Source organism: Mus caroli, chromosome 8 (genome assembly GCF_900094665.2).
Source record: "Mus caroli chromosome 8, CAROLI_EIJ_v1.1, whole genome shotgun sequence".
NCBI lineage: Eukaryota > Metazoa > Chordata > Mammalia > Rodentia > Muridae > Mus > Mus caroli.
In genome coordinates, this window is record NC_034577.1 from 97,198,708 (window position 1) to 97,214,015 (window position 15,308).

The 15,308-nt window shown below is 40.7% G+C and overlaps 1 protein-coding gene across 2 annotated transcripts in view; it reads left to right on the forward strand.

Moving 5' to 3' along the window:
* Positions 1 to 15,308, forward strand: part of Nfatc3 (nuclear factor of activated T cells 3) — a 77,637-nt gene that overhangs the window by 7,117 nt on the left and 55,212 nt on the right. For both annotated transcript variants that reach the window (XM_029480364.1, XM_021169508.2), the window contains exon 2: positions 11,763 to 12,900. In XM_029480364.1, coding sequence (XP_029336224.1) covers positions 11,763 to 12,900 — 1,138 coding nt within the window. The remainder of the gene's footprint in view (positions 1 to 11,762; positions 12,901 to 15,308) is intronic.

Genomic DNA, 15,308 nt, shown 5'->3' on the forward strand with positions numbered 1-15,308 from the left:
TGCTGATTTTACTTCAGTCTGCCATACAATTTAAAATTGTTCCCATCTTCAGAGAGCTTTCTTCCTTTAGCTCTAGCCCTCCAGAAAGAGGTGAAAATTGTACTGTAAAGTATTTTATAGCAAGAATAGTTAGGATCCCAAAAATAGTGACTTTCTTGGCAGTTAAAAGGTAGAAAGGCTCCACTTTGTGTTAATTTTAGAGCAGTCTACATTACTTGCTGCTTCTCTGTAGGAGTTAGAGCCTGCCCCAGCCTTGATTGTCTTGAGGCTTCTGGATAAGTGGTTGTGAAAAGAATCTTCATTCCTGCCAGGCAGTGGTGGCGTAAGCCTTTTGTCCCAGCACTTGGGAGGCAGAGGCAGGCAGATCTCTTGAGTTTGAGGCCAGTCTGGTCTACAGAGTGAGTTTCAGAACAGCCAGGGCTACACAGAGAAACCTTGTCTGGAAAAACACCCCCCCCCCCAAAAAAAAAAAAGAAACAAAAAACAAAACCAACTTCATTCCTTTCCCAAATATCCACAAGCAGTATCTCAGAAAATTGAAGCAGAATTAAGAGTTGCTGAAACTCTACTTCAAAGGAAATTTCTTCATTGTGACCAAATACTCAAAAAGACTCTAATTTGAGGAAGGAGAATTTGCTTGGTTCATGGTTTGAGAGGATACTGTTCATTATAACAGGGAACGTTAACTGTGGTAGCCGGAGGTGACTGCTGGTTATATTGTTTCACAGGAAACAAAGCTGGATACTGGTGTTCCATTATTTTTCTTTATCTTTTGAAGCAAATCTATGTAGCCCAGACTCCAATTCTTTGTTGTTCTGTTTTGGTTTGAAATAGGCTTTCTGTGTGACTCTTCTGGATCTTGCTCAGTAGACCAGACTAGGATGGACCTCAAGGATCTGCTTTGAGATCTCCACTTCCCCAGTGCTGGGATTAAAGGCCACCACATTCAGTTTTGTTCTTCAGTTCTTAATCCTGCCTCAGCTTCCCTAATGTTGGTATTATAGGCATGCACCACTACAGCAAACATAGAAATATAACTTTAAGAGCTTTGTTATTTGTATACTTAGTAAGGTCTAACCATTTGCTAATACAAAAGAGATATTTGGGTGAGTATTCTGAAATATTAGTAGAGGTTATACTCTAGTCTTTATAGAATAATACAGAAATTTAAAACTTGTGTTGCATAAATGGTCAAGGGTGGCATGCAGAGTAGTGTACACTTGTTATCCCAGAACTTGGGAGGTGAAAGCAAGAGAATCAAGAGTACAAGGCCAGTCTTAGCTACATATCAAGTTAAAGGCTAGCCTGGGTACATCAGAACCAACTTTAATGGTTTTTGTTTTGTTTTTCTTGAGACAGGATCTCATGTATTCTTAGATGATCTAGAATTTCTATACTGAAGATAACTTTGAACTTCTGATTCTCCTTTGTAGAGTGTTGAGGTTACAGGTGTGTGCTACCACACTTAGTTTACTGGAGATAGAACCCAGAGCCTCTTGCATGCAAGTTAGTATGTATTCTCTACTAACTAAACTGTATCCCTAGCCTAGAATCTACTTACTGTTATGATTTACATTTCAGCAGCATCCGTAAAATATCCCTAAACTCATTGTTATTTTTATGGCAGGCATAGTCCAAACTCTGGCTTTTGAGGTTTGCTTTACTTTTTTTTTTTTTTTTTTTTTCAGTTAAGTCTAAGCATAAGGACATTTTTGGAGAGAAATTATACTGCTTGCTTTTCTTCAGCTATAAAAGCTGATGTTCCGGACTAGAATAGATTAGCTTAGTGATTTAGAGTGCTTGCTGCTTTTGCAGAAGACTGGAGTTTGATCCCATAATGGACAGTTTGTAACGACCTGTAACTTTAGCTCTGTGGGTAATCAACATCCCCTCTGGCCCTCAAGGGCACCTTCACACAAGTGTATGTACACACACACCAATGTATGCACGTATAATGAAAGTCCTCTTTAAAAAGTTAATTGGAGCCAGGCGGTGGTGGTGCATACCTTTAATGCCAGCACTTGGGAGGCAGAGACAGGTGGATTTCTGAGTTCGAGGCCAGCCTGGTCTACAGAGTGAGTTCCAGGACAGCCAGGGAGGGCTACACAGAGAAACCCTGTCTCAAAAAACCAAAAAAAAAAAAAAAAAAAAAAAAAAAGTTAATTGGAGAGAGAGAGGGAGAAAGAGAGAGAAAGAGAGAGAGAGGAGAATGTATGGACCTTGACAATCTAGGGAATGATATAATACCAGTTATAGCTCCATCTATGAAACAAAAACTTTTAAATGCTAATTTTTTTTTAAACAACGACTTTTTAAAGGAAGATAATGAGTTGTATTACCAGCTCTTTCTCCTCACTGGTCGTTGAAAATACTTTACTTTAGATAAGGATGGGGCTGAGGAAGCTATAATGCTGTGAGGGCAATCACATTACTCCTAAGAGGTAGGAAACCTGAGCAGATTGAGCCCTATTTGATAGTATGCTGTACTTTGGTCACAGCAGTAACATGAATAAGGAAGGTGTTTAAAGCTATCTTGGTGGGTAAGGAGAATAGACACAGTAGACTTGGCAGTAAGCCTGGCTTCTAAAACTGAATCCAAGTCATCAAATTTGCCCAGACATGCCATATGAGGTTCAAGTAACAGAGGAGTAAATTTTATTCAGGGAGACTTAAAAGAGACAAATAAGAGCAAGTGTTTTTTCTGTATATATATTTATATTACACAACTTTCCTGCGTGCTTGTAGTTGGCAAGCTTTTGGCAAGAGAGCCAACTGGAGCTGTGAGATTTAAGTAAGATAGCCCATGAATTGATAACTTACCATAACCTGAAATTTGTTTGGAAAGTTTTAGTTGACACATTGGTATTTGTGTGTGAAAAGGAATTGTAATTCAACGAAAGCCTGAAAATCCCAGGCACACTTAAGTAACTTAAAAAGTTTCATTTCTTATAAAATGTAGAGTTTCCGTATGTCTTGCTCTTTGCAGCAGGTAAGAGCTCTGCATGTAAAATATATATCTCAGCCAAGTGTGATTGATGACCTCATTTCTGCAATTCTAGTGTTGGAGAAGCTAAGGCAGGGTCACTGCTGTGAGCTTGAGTCTGACCTTAGCTTTATGTTAAGTCTTGTTAGCTTGGTTTTTAATGTCAGATCCTTTGTCAAACCTTTGCCTTTTTTTTTTTTTTAATTTTTATTTATTTATTTGGTTAGTGCTTTAGACTTGTTTTTCTTAGCTAGGCAGTGGTGGCATGCACTTGATCCCATCTCTTGGGAGCCAGAAGCAGGTGGATTTCAGAGTTTGGGGCCAGCCACTACAGAGTGAGTTCTCAGACAACCAGTACTACACAGAGAAACCCTGTCTAGAAAAATGAGGCAGGGGTGGGGAGTGGGGCAGAGGTTCAAGCAGGCAGACGGTGTGTGTGTGTATTTGGAGTGAAGTTTTTACCAGCTTTATTTTTTTCATTTAATTTTTGTTTATTTTTTTTTTCATACAATCATCCGAACCCCAGCTTTCTCCTTCCACTTCTCCCAGTTAGTTTCCCTCCATCTTCCCTTTCCCCAGGCTCACCCCACCCCACCCCCAATAGCTCTTCTTAGTTGATTCTGTAGGCTTTGTTCTCCCAGTGTCCTTGACCCCTCTGGCTCTCACAATTTCTCCTCCCCTCTTCTATGGGGTTCCCTAAACTCCAAGGGGAAGGACCCACAGGAGATCTTTAACCTGGGCTCCCTCTCAGCCTGTTTGGCTGTGGGTCTCTGCATACATTCCCATCAGCTGGCAGAGGTAGCCTCTCTGGTGACACTGATCTGTTAGTATAGCAGAACATCATTATTGATGGGGGTGGGGGTGGGGGTAGGGGCTGGGGGGAGGCAGCTGTGTTCGGTTCTGCCCTGGGTCTCTGCAGTGTTAGGCATGGGTTTAATTATAATACTCTTTATCATAATTTAGAGTGGATAGAATTATATGAACTCTGAAGTTGCATTAATTTTAGTTGTTTTTTTGGTATTTATTTATTTTAGACACACTGTGGCTGTCTTCAGACACACCAGAAGAGGGCATCAGATCTCATATACAGATGGTTGAGAGCCACCATGTGGTTGATGGGATTTGAACTCAGAACCTCTGGAAGAGCAGTCAGTTCTCTTAACCATTGAGCCATCTCTCCAGCCCTGCTTTTTGTTTTTTAAGACTGGGTTCCCTTCAAGCTCTTTAAGATGATAGGATAGGGGATTTGTGAGGGGGTTGTGGTCAGGTTATAAAGTGAATAAAAAAAAGTAAATTATTGAAAAAAAAGTGACAGGATAGGAAAAATGCTTATTTTAGAAAATAATATTGTATGGCCAGGCTTTGGTAGTACACGACTTTGATCCCAGAGGCAGGTAGTTTGAAACTAGCTGGTCTACAGACCTGGTTCTAGGACAGCCAAGACTACACAGAGAAACCCTGTCTCAAAAATCTATACCTATACCTATACTTATAACTAGCAAGGGGAGAGACTCATGATGAGACCCTACCTCCTTTTTTTTTTTTTTTTTTTCCCGAGACAGGGTTTCTCTGTATAGCCCTGGCTGTCCTGGAACTCACTTTGTAGACCAGGCTGGCCTTGAACTCAGAAATCCGCCTGCCTCTGTCTCCCGCGTGCTGGGATCAAAGGTATGCTCCACCACGCCCGGCATGACCTTACCTCTTCTTAAGCTAAAGTCACTACTGGTAAGCTGACCATGCTCCTTTAAATAACACCTCATTTCTGCCTTTAGTACCCCTAATTAAATTAATTGATTAACCATTTTTTTTTTAAAGTGGATGAAGAGATGGTTCAGTGGTTAACATTGACTGCTTATTCAGAGGTCCTGAGTTCACTTTCCATCAACCACATGGTGACTCAATACCATCAATAATGGGATCTGATTTCCTCTTGTCTTATGTATTCTTCTGTCATGCAGGCATACATTTGAACAGAGTATAAATATACATAAAGAAATAACTCTTTAAAAGAAAAAAAGAAAAGGAAAATTACAGGGTTAAAGGGAGGATTTGAGAGATGGTTCAGCATTTAAGAGTACTTGTTGCCCTTGAAGAGGACCCATGTTTGGTTCCTAGCACCCACATAATGGCTTGAAACCTCTGTAACTCTAGTTTTTTTTCTGATCATTCAGTTATCACCCTACCCCTGCTTGTTTTTAATTTTTTTTTTTTTTCTTCCAAGACAGGCTTTCTCTGTGTGGTCCTGGCTATCCTGGAACTTATTCCTTAGACCAGCTTGGGCTTGAACTCAGAGATCCACCCACCTCTGCTTTCGGAGTGCTGGGATTAAAGGTATATGCCTTTATGCCCAGCTTGGTTTTTGTTTTGTTTTTTGAGGCAGGGTTTCAATCTGTATGCCCTGGCTGGCCTGCAGCTTGTTATATAGTCCATGTGTTGAACTTGCTGTGATCCTTTTGGCTTTGCCTCCAGAGTGCTGGGATTACAGGTGTATGCCGCCAAACCTGGCTGAATGCCTTATTTGAATTGTCTTTGCTTATTATGAAACTATGGGACTATATTACTTTACTTTTTGTTACTTTTTATTGCAATATGTTTGCAGATTCAAGTTGTAATGTAATTTTCAGCAATTTTTCTTATTTATTTATTTAATGTATATATTTGTGCATGCACAAGCCCAGAGGCTAGAGGAAGATATTGGGTGGTCTATTTTACCCTGGAGACAGAATTAATCTCCCACTGAATTTTACGTCTTTTGCCTCTGCTTCTTTAGTTCTATTGTTACACAGGCTTCTGTTGCCACACCTGGTTGTTGTTTAATCTTAAATGAATATCTGTTTGTATGTTTGTTTGTTTTCCTTTTTTTTGTTTTGAGTCATGGTTTTCCTCTGCTGGTTAGGCTGGCTTGAAGCTCACTATATCTTAAATTTGAGATCCTCTGCCTCAGCCTTGGGATAGCTGGGATTAGAGGCATGTGCCATCACGTCTGGCTTTTGACTGTTTTAAGTTTTGAAGCTTTTCTCTCAGTTGTTTGGTGATTGTTGTTACCTGCTTATCACTTAAAACGAAGCACCGAAATACATTGTTTTGTGATGTTTGCTAACTGCAGGCCTGCCTCCTTGTAGGGGTTCTTACTAGGTTGCCTTTGAGGTCATTATCTGTAGTTCTTTTTCCTTTGGTTAATTAGAGTCCCAAGTGAAAAGTCTGCCAGTCTATTGCCTAGAGTGTAAGTGTGTATGCTGTGAGCCAAGGGAGTAGAAGAGCACTTAGGGTTTCAATATACACGTTTTAGAATGGCTTGGTTTCATCATCCTGTTTTCAGTATGGTTGCCCAGGTTCTCAGCCTTCCTCTTTCTCCTTGTCAGAAGATTTCATTTACTGCCTGTACTGGCTGGTTTTGTGTCAACTTGACACAGCTGGAGTTATCACAGAGAAAGGAGCTTCAGTTGGGGAAATGCCTCCATGAGATCCAGCTGTAAGGCATTTTCTCAATTAGTGATCAAGGAGGAAAGGCCCCTTGTGGGTGGGACTATCCCTGGGCTGGTAGTCTTGGGTTCTATAAGAGAGCAGGCTGAGCAAGCCAGGAGAGGCAAGCCAGTAAAGAACATCCCTCCATGGCCTCTGCATCAGCTCCTGCTTCCTGCCCTGCTTGAGTTCCAGTCCTAACTTCCTTGGTGATGAACAGCAGTATGGAAGTGTAAGCCGAATAAACCCTTTCCTCCCCAACTTACTTCTTGGTCATGATGTTTGTGCAGGAATAGAAACCCTGACTAAGACACTGCCTCAAGAAAAAGAGTGGTAGGTGTGGAAATTCAGGAGCAGGATTAGTTACTCATTCAAAAAGCTCTGTATCCACCTAGTTTTTTAGTTTAGCCTTCACTTCTTCCTAATTCTGGATTTGCTTATTCTACATATGTACTATAAAGGGCATAATATAATGGTGTGTGACTTTGTGTCTATGTCTTTCACTTAGAATGTTTTCAGGCTGTAGCCTTGCCTGCCTGCCTTTCTTCCTTCCTTTCTTTTTTTCTTTTAAAAGATTTATTTATTTATTATACGTAAGTACACTGTAGTTGTCTTCAGACACTCCAGAAGAAGGAGTCAGATCTCATTACGGATGGTTGTGAGCCACCATGTGGTTGCTGGAATTTGAACTCAGGACCTTCGGAAGAGCAGTCAGAGCTCCTAACTGCTGAGCAATCTCTCCAGCCCCACCTTTCCTTTCTTAATGAGAGATTCTTGCTTATTGTGTTGCTTCAGCCTGCTAAGTAGGTTGATTGCAGTTGTGTAGCACCACAATAAGTTTTATTTATTCTTCCTTACTAGGTTATCCATTAATCTATTGAGAATTATCTGATTTTTTTTAACCCTTTGGCCATTTCAAATAATGCTATTATAAACATTATGTGTCTAAGTTTTTATATAGACATATTTTTATTCTCATGAATACATAATTGAGAAGAATTGCTTAATCCATAGTCATTCTTTTCATTGTATTTGCTTTTTGAGATAGTAGTCCAGACTGATCTGGAACTCACCATGTAGCTCAGGCTGGCCTTGAATTTGTGCCAGTCCTCCTGCTTAGTCTATTGAGTACTTGAATTTCAGATATGAGTCACTGTGCTTTGCTAAAGAATTGAAAGCAGGGCTGGATTGAGGAGCCAGGTGTATATAGTCAAGGGTGATTTCGAATTCTTAACCTTTTTCCTCAACTTCTCAGTGCTGGTATTATGACCTTGTGCTACTATGTCCATCTTGCTTGATTATTAATTGATTGATTGGTTGATTATTATTGTTGCTCTTATTTTGGTTTTGAGACAGGGTCTCTTCCCCCCCCCCCCCCCATCTCTCTGTTTTTGAGACAAAGTCTTGCTCTGACAAACTCTTTCAGTAGTTCTCCTGCCTCAGCCATCCACATCCTGGGATTACTGTTGTTAGTCATGAGGCAGAGACAGGAGAATCACTGTAGTTCAACACAAGTCAGGTATACATAGAGAGTTGTAGGCCAGCTTTGTGTACATGGCAGTTTGCCGACCAATCACGGATACATAGTGAGACACTCCCTCCCCTACTTCTCTGTCTTTAAAAACAAAAGGTGTTGGAGGACTTCATATAGAGCTTGATGTACTATGTTTGCCCAGTATTTGTAACACCTTAGGTTCAGTCCTGAGAAACACAAAACAACAAAACTGTATTACTGTGTCCCGAGCAGCAATGTGGCAGAACTTAAAGTGTTTTTTCACAGTTGCTCTTCTCTATCTTTGTGGGAACATGACCATGGACAGCACATAATTGAGTGTGGCCAAGTTCCAATAAAATTTTATTTATAGACACAGAATTTGAATCACATTATATCCATAAAAATGTCTTTTAAAAACCATTCTTAACTTGTAGGCTGTCATTTAAAAACAAAAAAACAAAACCAGGTGGTAGGACAGATTGGGCTCATAGGCTGTATTCTGCCAGACCCTGGTTTACTGTTAGTAAAGACATGAACATGCTCTCTGTATTCTCTAGATTATTGTCTGCTTTCCTAGGGCCCTCTGGTGGCTGATAGAACATTTACAAAAATTAAATTAGTCAAAATGGTTCTGGAGCATCATGAAGTCTACAGTTGAAAATCTCAATGACTGTTAAAGTGTGGTTGGAGTGAGTGCTATCGTCTCAGAGTTAGGACTTCTGGACACGTGGGGGAAAAGATGAAAGTATTTTTTGTGTGTGTGTGTGTGTGTGTGTGTGTGTGTGCGCGCTCATGTCTTTGTATTACTTTAAGACATTGGGTACACTCATGCTCCCATGCATGAGGAGGGTAGAGGAGGAGGCCAGGTGTTCCCTCTGTGGCTGTTCTCCTATGGTTTTGACACAGGGCCTCTCATTGAACCAGGAGTTCACCATTTCAGCTAGGCTGACTCACCTCCCGGGAACCCCTGAGACCTGACTGCCTCTTAGCCCTCAGTGCCAAGGTTACAGACACTTGGAGCCATGCCCACCCTTATTTATGGGTCACAGGGGTTTGAGTTCAAGTTCTCATCCCAGTACAGAAAACACTATTACTAAACAGTTTATTACCCAATAAACTGTTTCTATCAGCCTCAAGACACCATTTGTGTATTTACTTGTTTTTATCTACAATTTACTGGGAGGAAGTTACGAATTTCAGCATTAATCAACTGTTGGAATAACATACAATAATTACATTAGAATGAAACTATAAAGACTTTCAACTGGGCGTGGTGGTGCACGCCTTTAATCCCAGCACTCCGGAGGCAGAGGCAGGCAGATTTCTGAGTTTGAGGCCAGCCTGGTCTACAAAGTGAGTTCCAGGACAGCCAGGGCTATACAGAGAAACCCTGTCTTGGAAGAAAAAAAGACTTTCATAGGTGATTTTTATTCAAAGCAAGATTTTTAAAGTACATTCTTAAGTAAAAATTTGTTTTTTAAAACAATTGGATTGTATAATGATGAAGACTATAGTAGTTGCTAGTATAGTCCTGTCGCTGGCAGGACTTGCTTAAATATAAAAAACAAGGGTTTTATTTAATTTTATCCATTTTAATTTAATTTATTTTGAGACAGTTTTTCTTTGTAGCCAAAGCTATCCTTAAAGTCTCAATTCCACAGCACAAGCTAGAGTGCTGGGATAACGGAAAATGCATGCCACCAGGCCTAGCGAGGGAGTAAATTGAATATTCTAAATTTGTGAAGATTAATGATCAACTATAATTTAATATCCTCAATCAGCTATTTTTTATTTAGGTAAAAAATCTAGTGGTGTCTGGTTGCTTTTTGTTTTAATTAATTTGATGTGTTTGATGTTTTGCCTGATTGTGTCTGTGTACCATGTACATGTCTTGTGCCCTCGGAAGAGGACGTTGGATCACTGGGACTGGAGTTTCAGACACTTGTGAGCTTCTTTATGGGTGCTGGGAGTCAAATCAAACCCAGGCCCTCGAAAGAGCAGCCAGTGCTCTCTACTGGTGAACCACCTCTCCAGTCCCATCTAGTGGCTTTGTAACCTGATCTGCTGTGTGCAGACATGAATCTTGATATGACTACTGAGGAAGAAGATGTCTGTGTTAATTATATACACTTCCTAAAAGAGAAGAGAAATCTTGAATTTTACTGCAAGGAAAATACCTACAGAGAGTAAATGTTGTGAATAAGAGGCAAGGTCAGTGTTAATGGTGGAGCAGTACAAATAACAACAAAGCATACCTTTACCAGAAATTAATAAAATCCCATCTTTAGTTGTTGTTTGGTTTTGAGACAGAATATCATTGTGTGTCCCAGATGAGTTTCAGACTCACAGCCTGACCTGGTCTGGTTTAGAACTGTCAATCCTTCTGCCTCCTAAATTCTAGTATGAACTATTCATCATCTCCTCCCAGCCCAATGGTGTCTCTGTCTCGTCTGTCTCCCCCATTTCCACCTTCCTCCCTCCCCACTCTTGTATTTTTGAGATAAGGTTACTCTTTGTAGTACTGGCTGTAGTCTTGGCTGTACTCACTCTGTAGACAAGGCTGGTCTCAAGCTCATAGAGACTCACCTGCCCCTACCTCCTGAGTGCTGGGATTATAGGTATGCACCAACATCACCTGGCTCCCAAGGTGCTTTTTAAAGACTCTGCTTCACTCAGTCTTAAGCTGCAATTGTCAAATACAGTACAATTTCTATCATTTAAAAAAAATCCTTAGGGCTGGAGAGATGAGTCTGTGTTGAAAGCACCTGCTGTTCTTACAGAGGGTCTAGGTTCTGTTCCTAGCATCGACAAAGTGACTTACAGCCTTCTGTAACTCCAGTTCTAGGGGATGTTATGCCACCTTCTGGAGTCCAAGGGAACTGCACACATGTGGTGTGTTAATACAAATGCAGTCAGACACACAAAAAATTAAAATAATAAAATCTCTAAAGACTTTAATTAAATTCAGGTTTTAGGTGGGGGATGTGGGTGTGTGTGCACATGCTACTATGTGTGTGGGGGGGTATAGGGTGTGTGTGTGAGTGTGCACATGCTATTGTGGGGTGGAGGTGCACATGCTACTGTTGGGGGGGGGTGTAGGGTGTGTGTGTGAGTGTGCACATGCTACTGTGTGTGTGTGGGGGGGGTGTAGGGTGTGTGTGTGTGAGTGTGCACATGCCACTGTGCTCAGATAGGAGTCATACAACAGTGTGCAGGAGTTGGCTCTCTCCTATCATGTGGGTCCCAGAGGTTGAACTCAGACCTTTTGGTTGGCTGTAAGGACCTTTATTCACTAAGTTGTCTTGCTGGTCCAATTATCTTATAGTTCTAAGATGGTTTTAATTTTTTGTGTGTGCAAGAGAGTACACAGAAATATACTTTTTATAAAAACATTCATTATTCTCAGATTATAATTTTTGGAAATGTAGAAGTAAAGAAAAAGAAGGTCACATAATTACATATTTCCTTATGTAACATATATTCATATCTGCAAAAATGAATAAATGTATTTTTTAAAAGTCAACCTTTGTTGTTGTTGAGCTATGGTCTGATCAATAGCGAAAGGTGGCTTAAAACTCACTATGTAGGCATTGAACTCTCAGTAATCCTTCTGCCTGAGTGTTGTTAACATTTAACAGACAAGAATCACTGTGCCCAGCCCCTTTGTGAAGCTAATGACATGCATTTTGATGTCCAAATGTTTTTCCTCGGGATTGTTAACTATTGTTTCATCTATAATTTATACAATTGAATTTTCTAATTTCTTCTTTTATTGACCTTTTTGGTTGTGATTTTTTTCTTTTCTTTTTTTTTTTTTCATAGATCTTGAACCAGATGATTGTGCATCCATTTACATCTTTAATGTAGATCCACCTCCATCTACTTTAAACTCATCCCTTGGCTTACCACATCATGGACTGCTGCAGTCTCACTCTTCTGTTTTGTCACCATCATTTCAGCTCCAAGGTTACAAAAATTATGAAGGAACTGGTGATATTTCTGAATCTAAATATAGCCCATTAGGTGGTCCTAAACCCTTTGAGTGCCCAAGTATTCAAATCACATCCATTTCTCCTAACTGTCATCAAGGAACAGATGCTCCTGAAGATGACCTACATATAAATGACCCAGAAAGGGAATATTTGGAAAGGCCTTCTAGAGATCATCTCTATCTTCCACTTGAGCCATCCTACCGGGAATCTTCCCTCAGTCCTAGTCCTGCCAGCAGCATTTCTTCTAGGAGCTGGTTCTCAGATGCATCTTCTTGTGAATCTCTCTCCCACATTTATGATGATGTGGACTCAGAGTTGAATGAAGCTGCTGCACGATTCACTCTTGGCTCACCTCTGACTTCTCCAGGTGGCTCTCCAGGAGGTTGCCCTGGAGAAGAGTCCTGGCATCAACAGTATGGATCTGGACACTCCTTGTCACCTAGGCAATCTCCTTGCCACTCTCCTAGATCTAGTATCACTGATGAGAATTGGCTGAGCCCCAGACCAGCCTCAGGACCCTCATCAAGGCCCACTTCTCCCTGTGGTAAACGGCGGCACTCCAGTGCTGAAGTATGTTATGCTGGTCCCCTTTCACCCCATCACTCGCCTGTTCCATCCCCTGGTCACTCCCCTAGAGGAAGTGTGACAGAAGATACCTGGCTCACTGCTCCTGTCCACACTGGATCAGGCCTCAGCCCTGCACCGTTTCCATTTCAGTACTGTGTAGAGACTGACGTCCCTTTGAAGACAAGGAAGACTTCTGAAGATCAAGCTGCCATACTACCAGGAAAATTAGAGATCTGTTCAGATGATCAAGGGAACTTATCCCCTTCCCGGGAGACGTCAGTAGATGATGGCCTTGGATCTCAGTATCCTTTAAAGAAAGATTCATCTGGTGACCAATTTCTTTCAGTTCCTTCACCCTTTACCTGGAGCAAACCAAAGCCTGGCCACACCCCTATATTTCGGTGAGTTGGTAGAAATGGCTGCTGATCACTTTTTCATGCTTCCAGGTCATTTGCATTGTATAACTACATTATCTGACCTCCTTTCCTCTCCCTTCCCTTCTCCCTTTCATTTCTTTTCTATTCTCTCCTCCTTCTCTCTCCCCTCTCCTGCCCTTATCTTCCTTGTTTTTCATTTTTTTAAAAATAAATTCTACTGGTCAAATAACTTAGAAGTCCTTTTTTATTTTTAAGTCTTTAAAAGTGTTTTTAAATTGACTAAAGTTACATTTTAAAAGTATATAGATAAAAAAAATATGTGATAGACTGTAAATAACAGTAAATGACTAAGGTTCCTTAAGAGAAATTTCGTTATCTAATTATTGTACAGGTAGGTTATTATATTACTAATGAATTAACTGAATTTGCATATTTGAAGGACTATGTGTGGGAGCGTGTGTGTGTGTCTTTGTGTGTTCGTTCATGTTTGTGTGGAGACCAGAGACAGCCATGAGTATTACTCCTTAGGAGGCATACATCTTGGTTTTGAGACAAGTTTTCTTGTTGGCCTAGAGCTCACCAAGCTGCCAGTTTTAGAAAAAAAAAAAAAAATGTGTGTGTGTGTGTGTGCACACTCATGGATGATGTGTGTGAATGTGCATATGTGTCATGCCTGTGTGGTGTGTTCAGAGAACAGCTTTCTGAAGTGGAGCTAGTCTTTCCTTCTGCCTTCATTCTGGTTCTGGTTCTGGGGATACGGCTTGGACAGTATGGCAGGCACTTTAATGAATTCTCCTCTTGCTTTGTCCTATTAATAACAAGCATTTTTCTCTCACAATGTATTTACTTTTAAATGTTTATTTAATTGACATGGGATCTTGCTATATTGTCTGTATTGACCCATACTGACCTAAAATGTATGATCCTACTATTCCAGCCTCCCAAAGTAGCTGGGACTATAGGTCCATGCTATTGGCCTTCTCCCTCCCACCATCCCACCCCACCCCCCCAAAAAATCTTTCTTTGAGACTGGGTCCTATGTAGCTCAGACTGGCCTTAAGTTTACTACATAATTGACAATGGCTTTGAAGTTCTGATCCTCCTACCTCCATCTCCTAAATTCTGGGATAACAGGTGTGTATCACTACACCTAGTTTTATGCAATACTAGGGTTCATACTCAGGTTTTCTTGCATGCTAGGCAAGAACTCTACTTACTAACTGAGCTTTGTGTTCATTACTGTTTGATTTGTAGATGTGTAAATAATTTTACAGTTATTTTCTAGGTGTGTGTGTGTGTGTGTGTGTGTATGTGTGTGTGTGTATGTGTGTGTGTGTAGATTTATGTGGAGGCCAGAGGTTGATTGACATTGGATGTTTTCCTAATTCTTCATTTGTTTCTCCACTTGTTTTTTTGTTTACTTGTTTGTTTGGTTTAGTTTTGTTTTTGTTTTTTTGAGACAGGGTTTCTCTACATAGCCCTGGCTGCCCTGGAACTTGCTCTGTAGATCAGGCTGACGTCTAACTCAGAGATGTACCTGCTTCTGTCTTCTGAGTTCTAGGATCAAAGGTGTTCCCACAACTGTCTAGCTTCTACTTGATTTTAAAAGAGAATCTCTCGTTGATCCTGGTTGGCTGGAAAGCCCCAGGGATCTTCCTGTCTCTTCCCAGTGCTGGGATTACAGGCTTAGGCCACTGTGCTGGCTTTTATGTGTGTTTTGGGGATTTGAACCAAGGCCCTCATTATAGAATGGCAAGCACTCTGGGCTGGTGAGATGGCTCAGCAGGTAAGAGCACTGACTACTCTTCTGAAGGTCCTGAGTTCAAATCCCAGCAACCACATGGTGGCTTACAACCACCCTTAATGAGATCTGATGCCCTCGTCTGGAGTGTCTGAAGTCAGCTATAGTGTACTTATGTATAATAATAAAGACTGAACAAGCAGAGTTGACCAGAGCAAGCAGGGCCAACCAGAGGGAGCAGAGGTCCTAAAAATTCAATTCCCAACAACCACATGAAGGCTCACAACTATCTGTACAGCTAGTTGTACTCACTGCATAAAATAAATAAATAAATCTTAAAAAAAAAAAAGAATGGCAAGCACTCTTTCTACTGAACAGTCTTCCAAGCCCTTGTAATATTTTTAATATTAATAGATCTAAATTAACCTTTAGGTCTTTACAATGTTTAAATAATAATTCTTCTTCTTCTTCTTCTTCTTTTTCTTCTTCTTCTTCTTCTTCTTCTTCTTCTTCTTCTTCTTCTTCTTCTTCTCCTCTTCCTCCTCCTCCTCCTTCTCTTCTTCCTCCTCCTCCTTCCTCTTATTTATTTTATGTGGGTGCTAGGAATTGAGTCTGGGTCTTCTGGAAGAGCAGCAGATACTCTTAAAAACTGAGCAATCTACCCAGTCCCCAAGACTAAGGACCTTCAAAA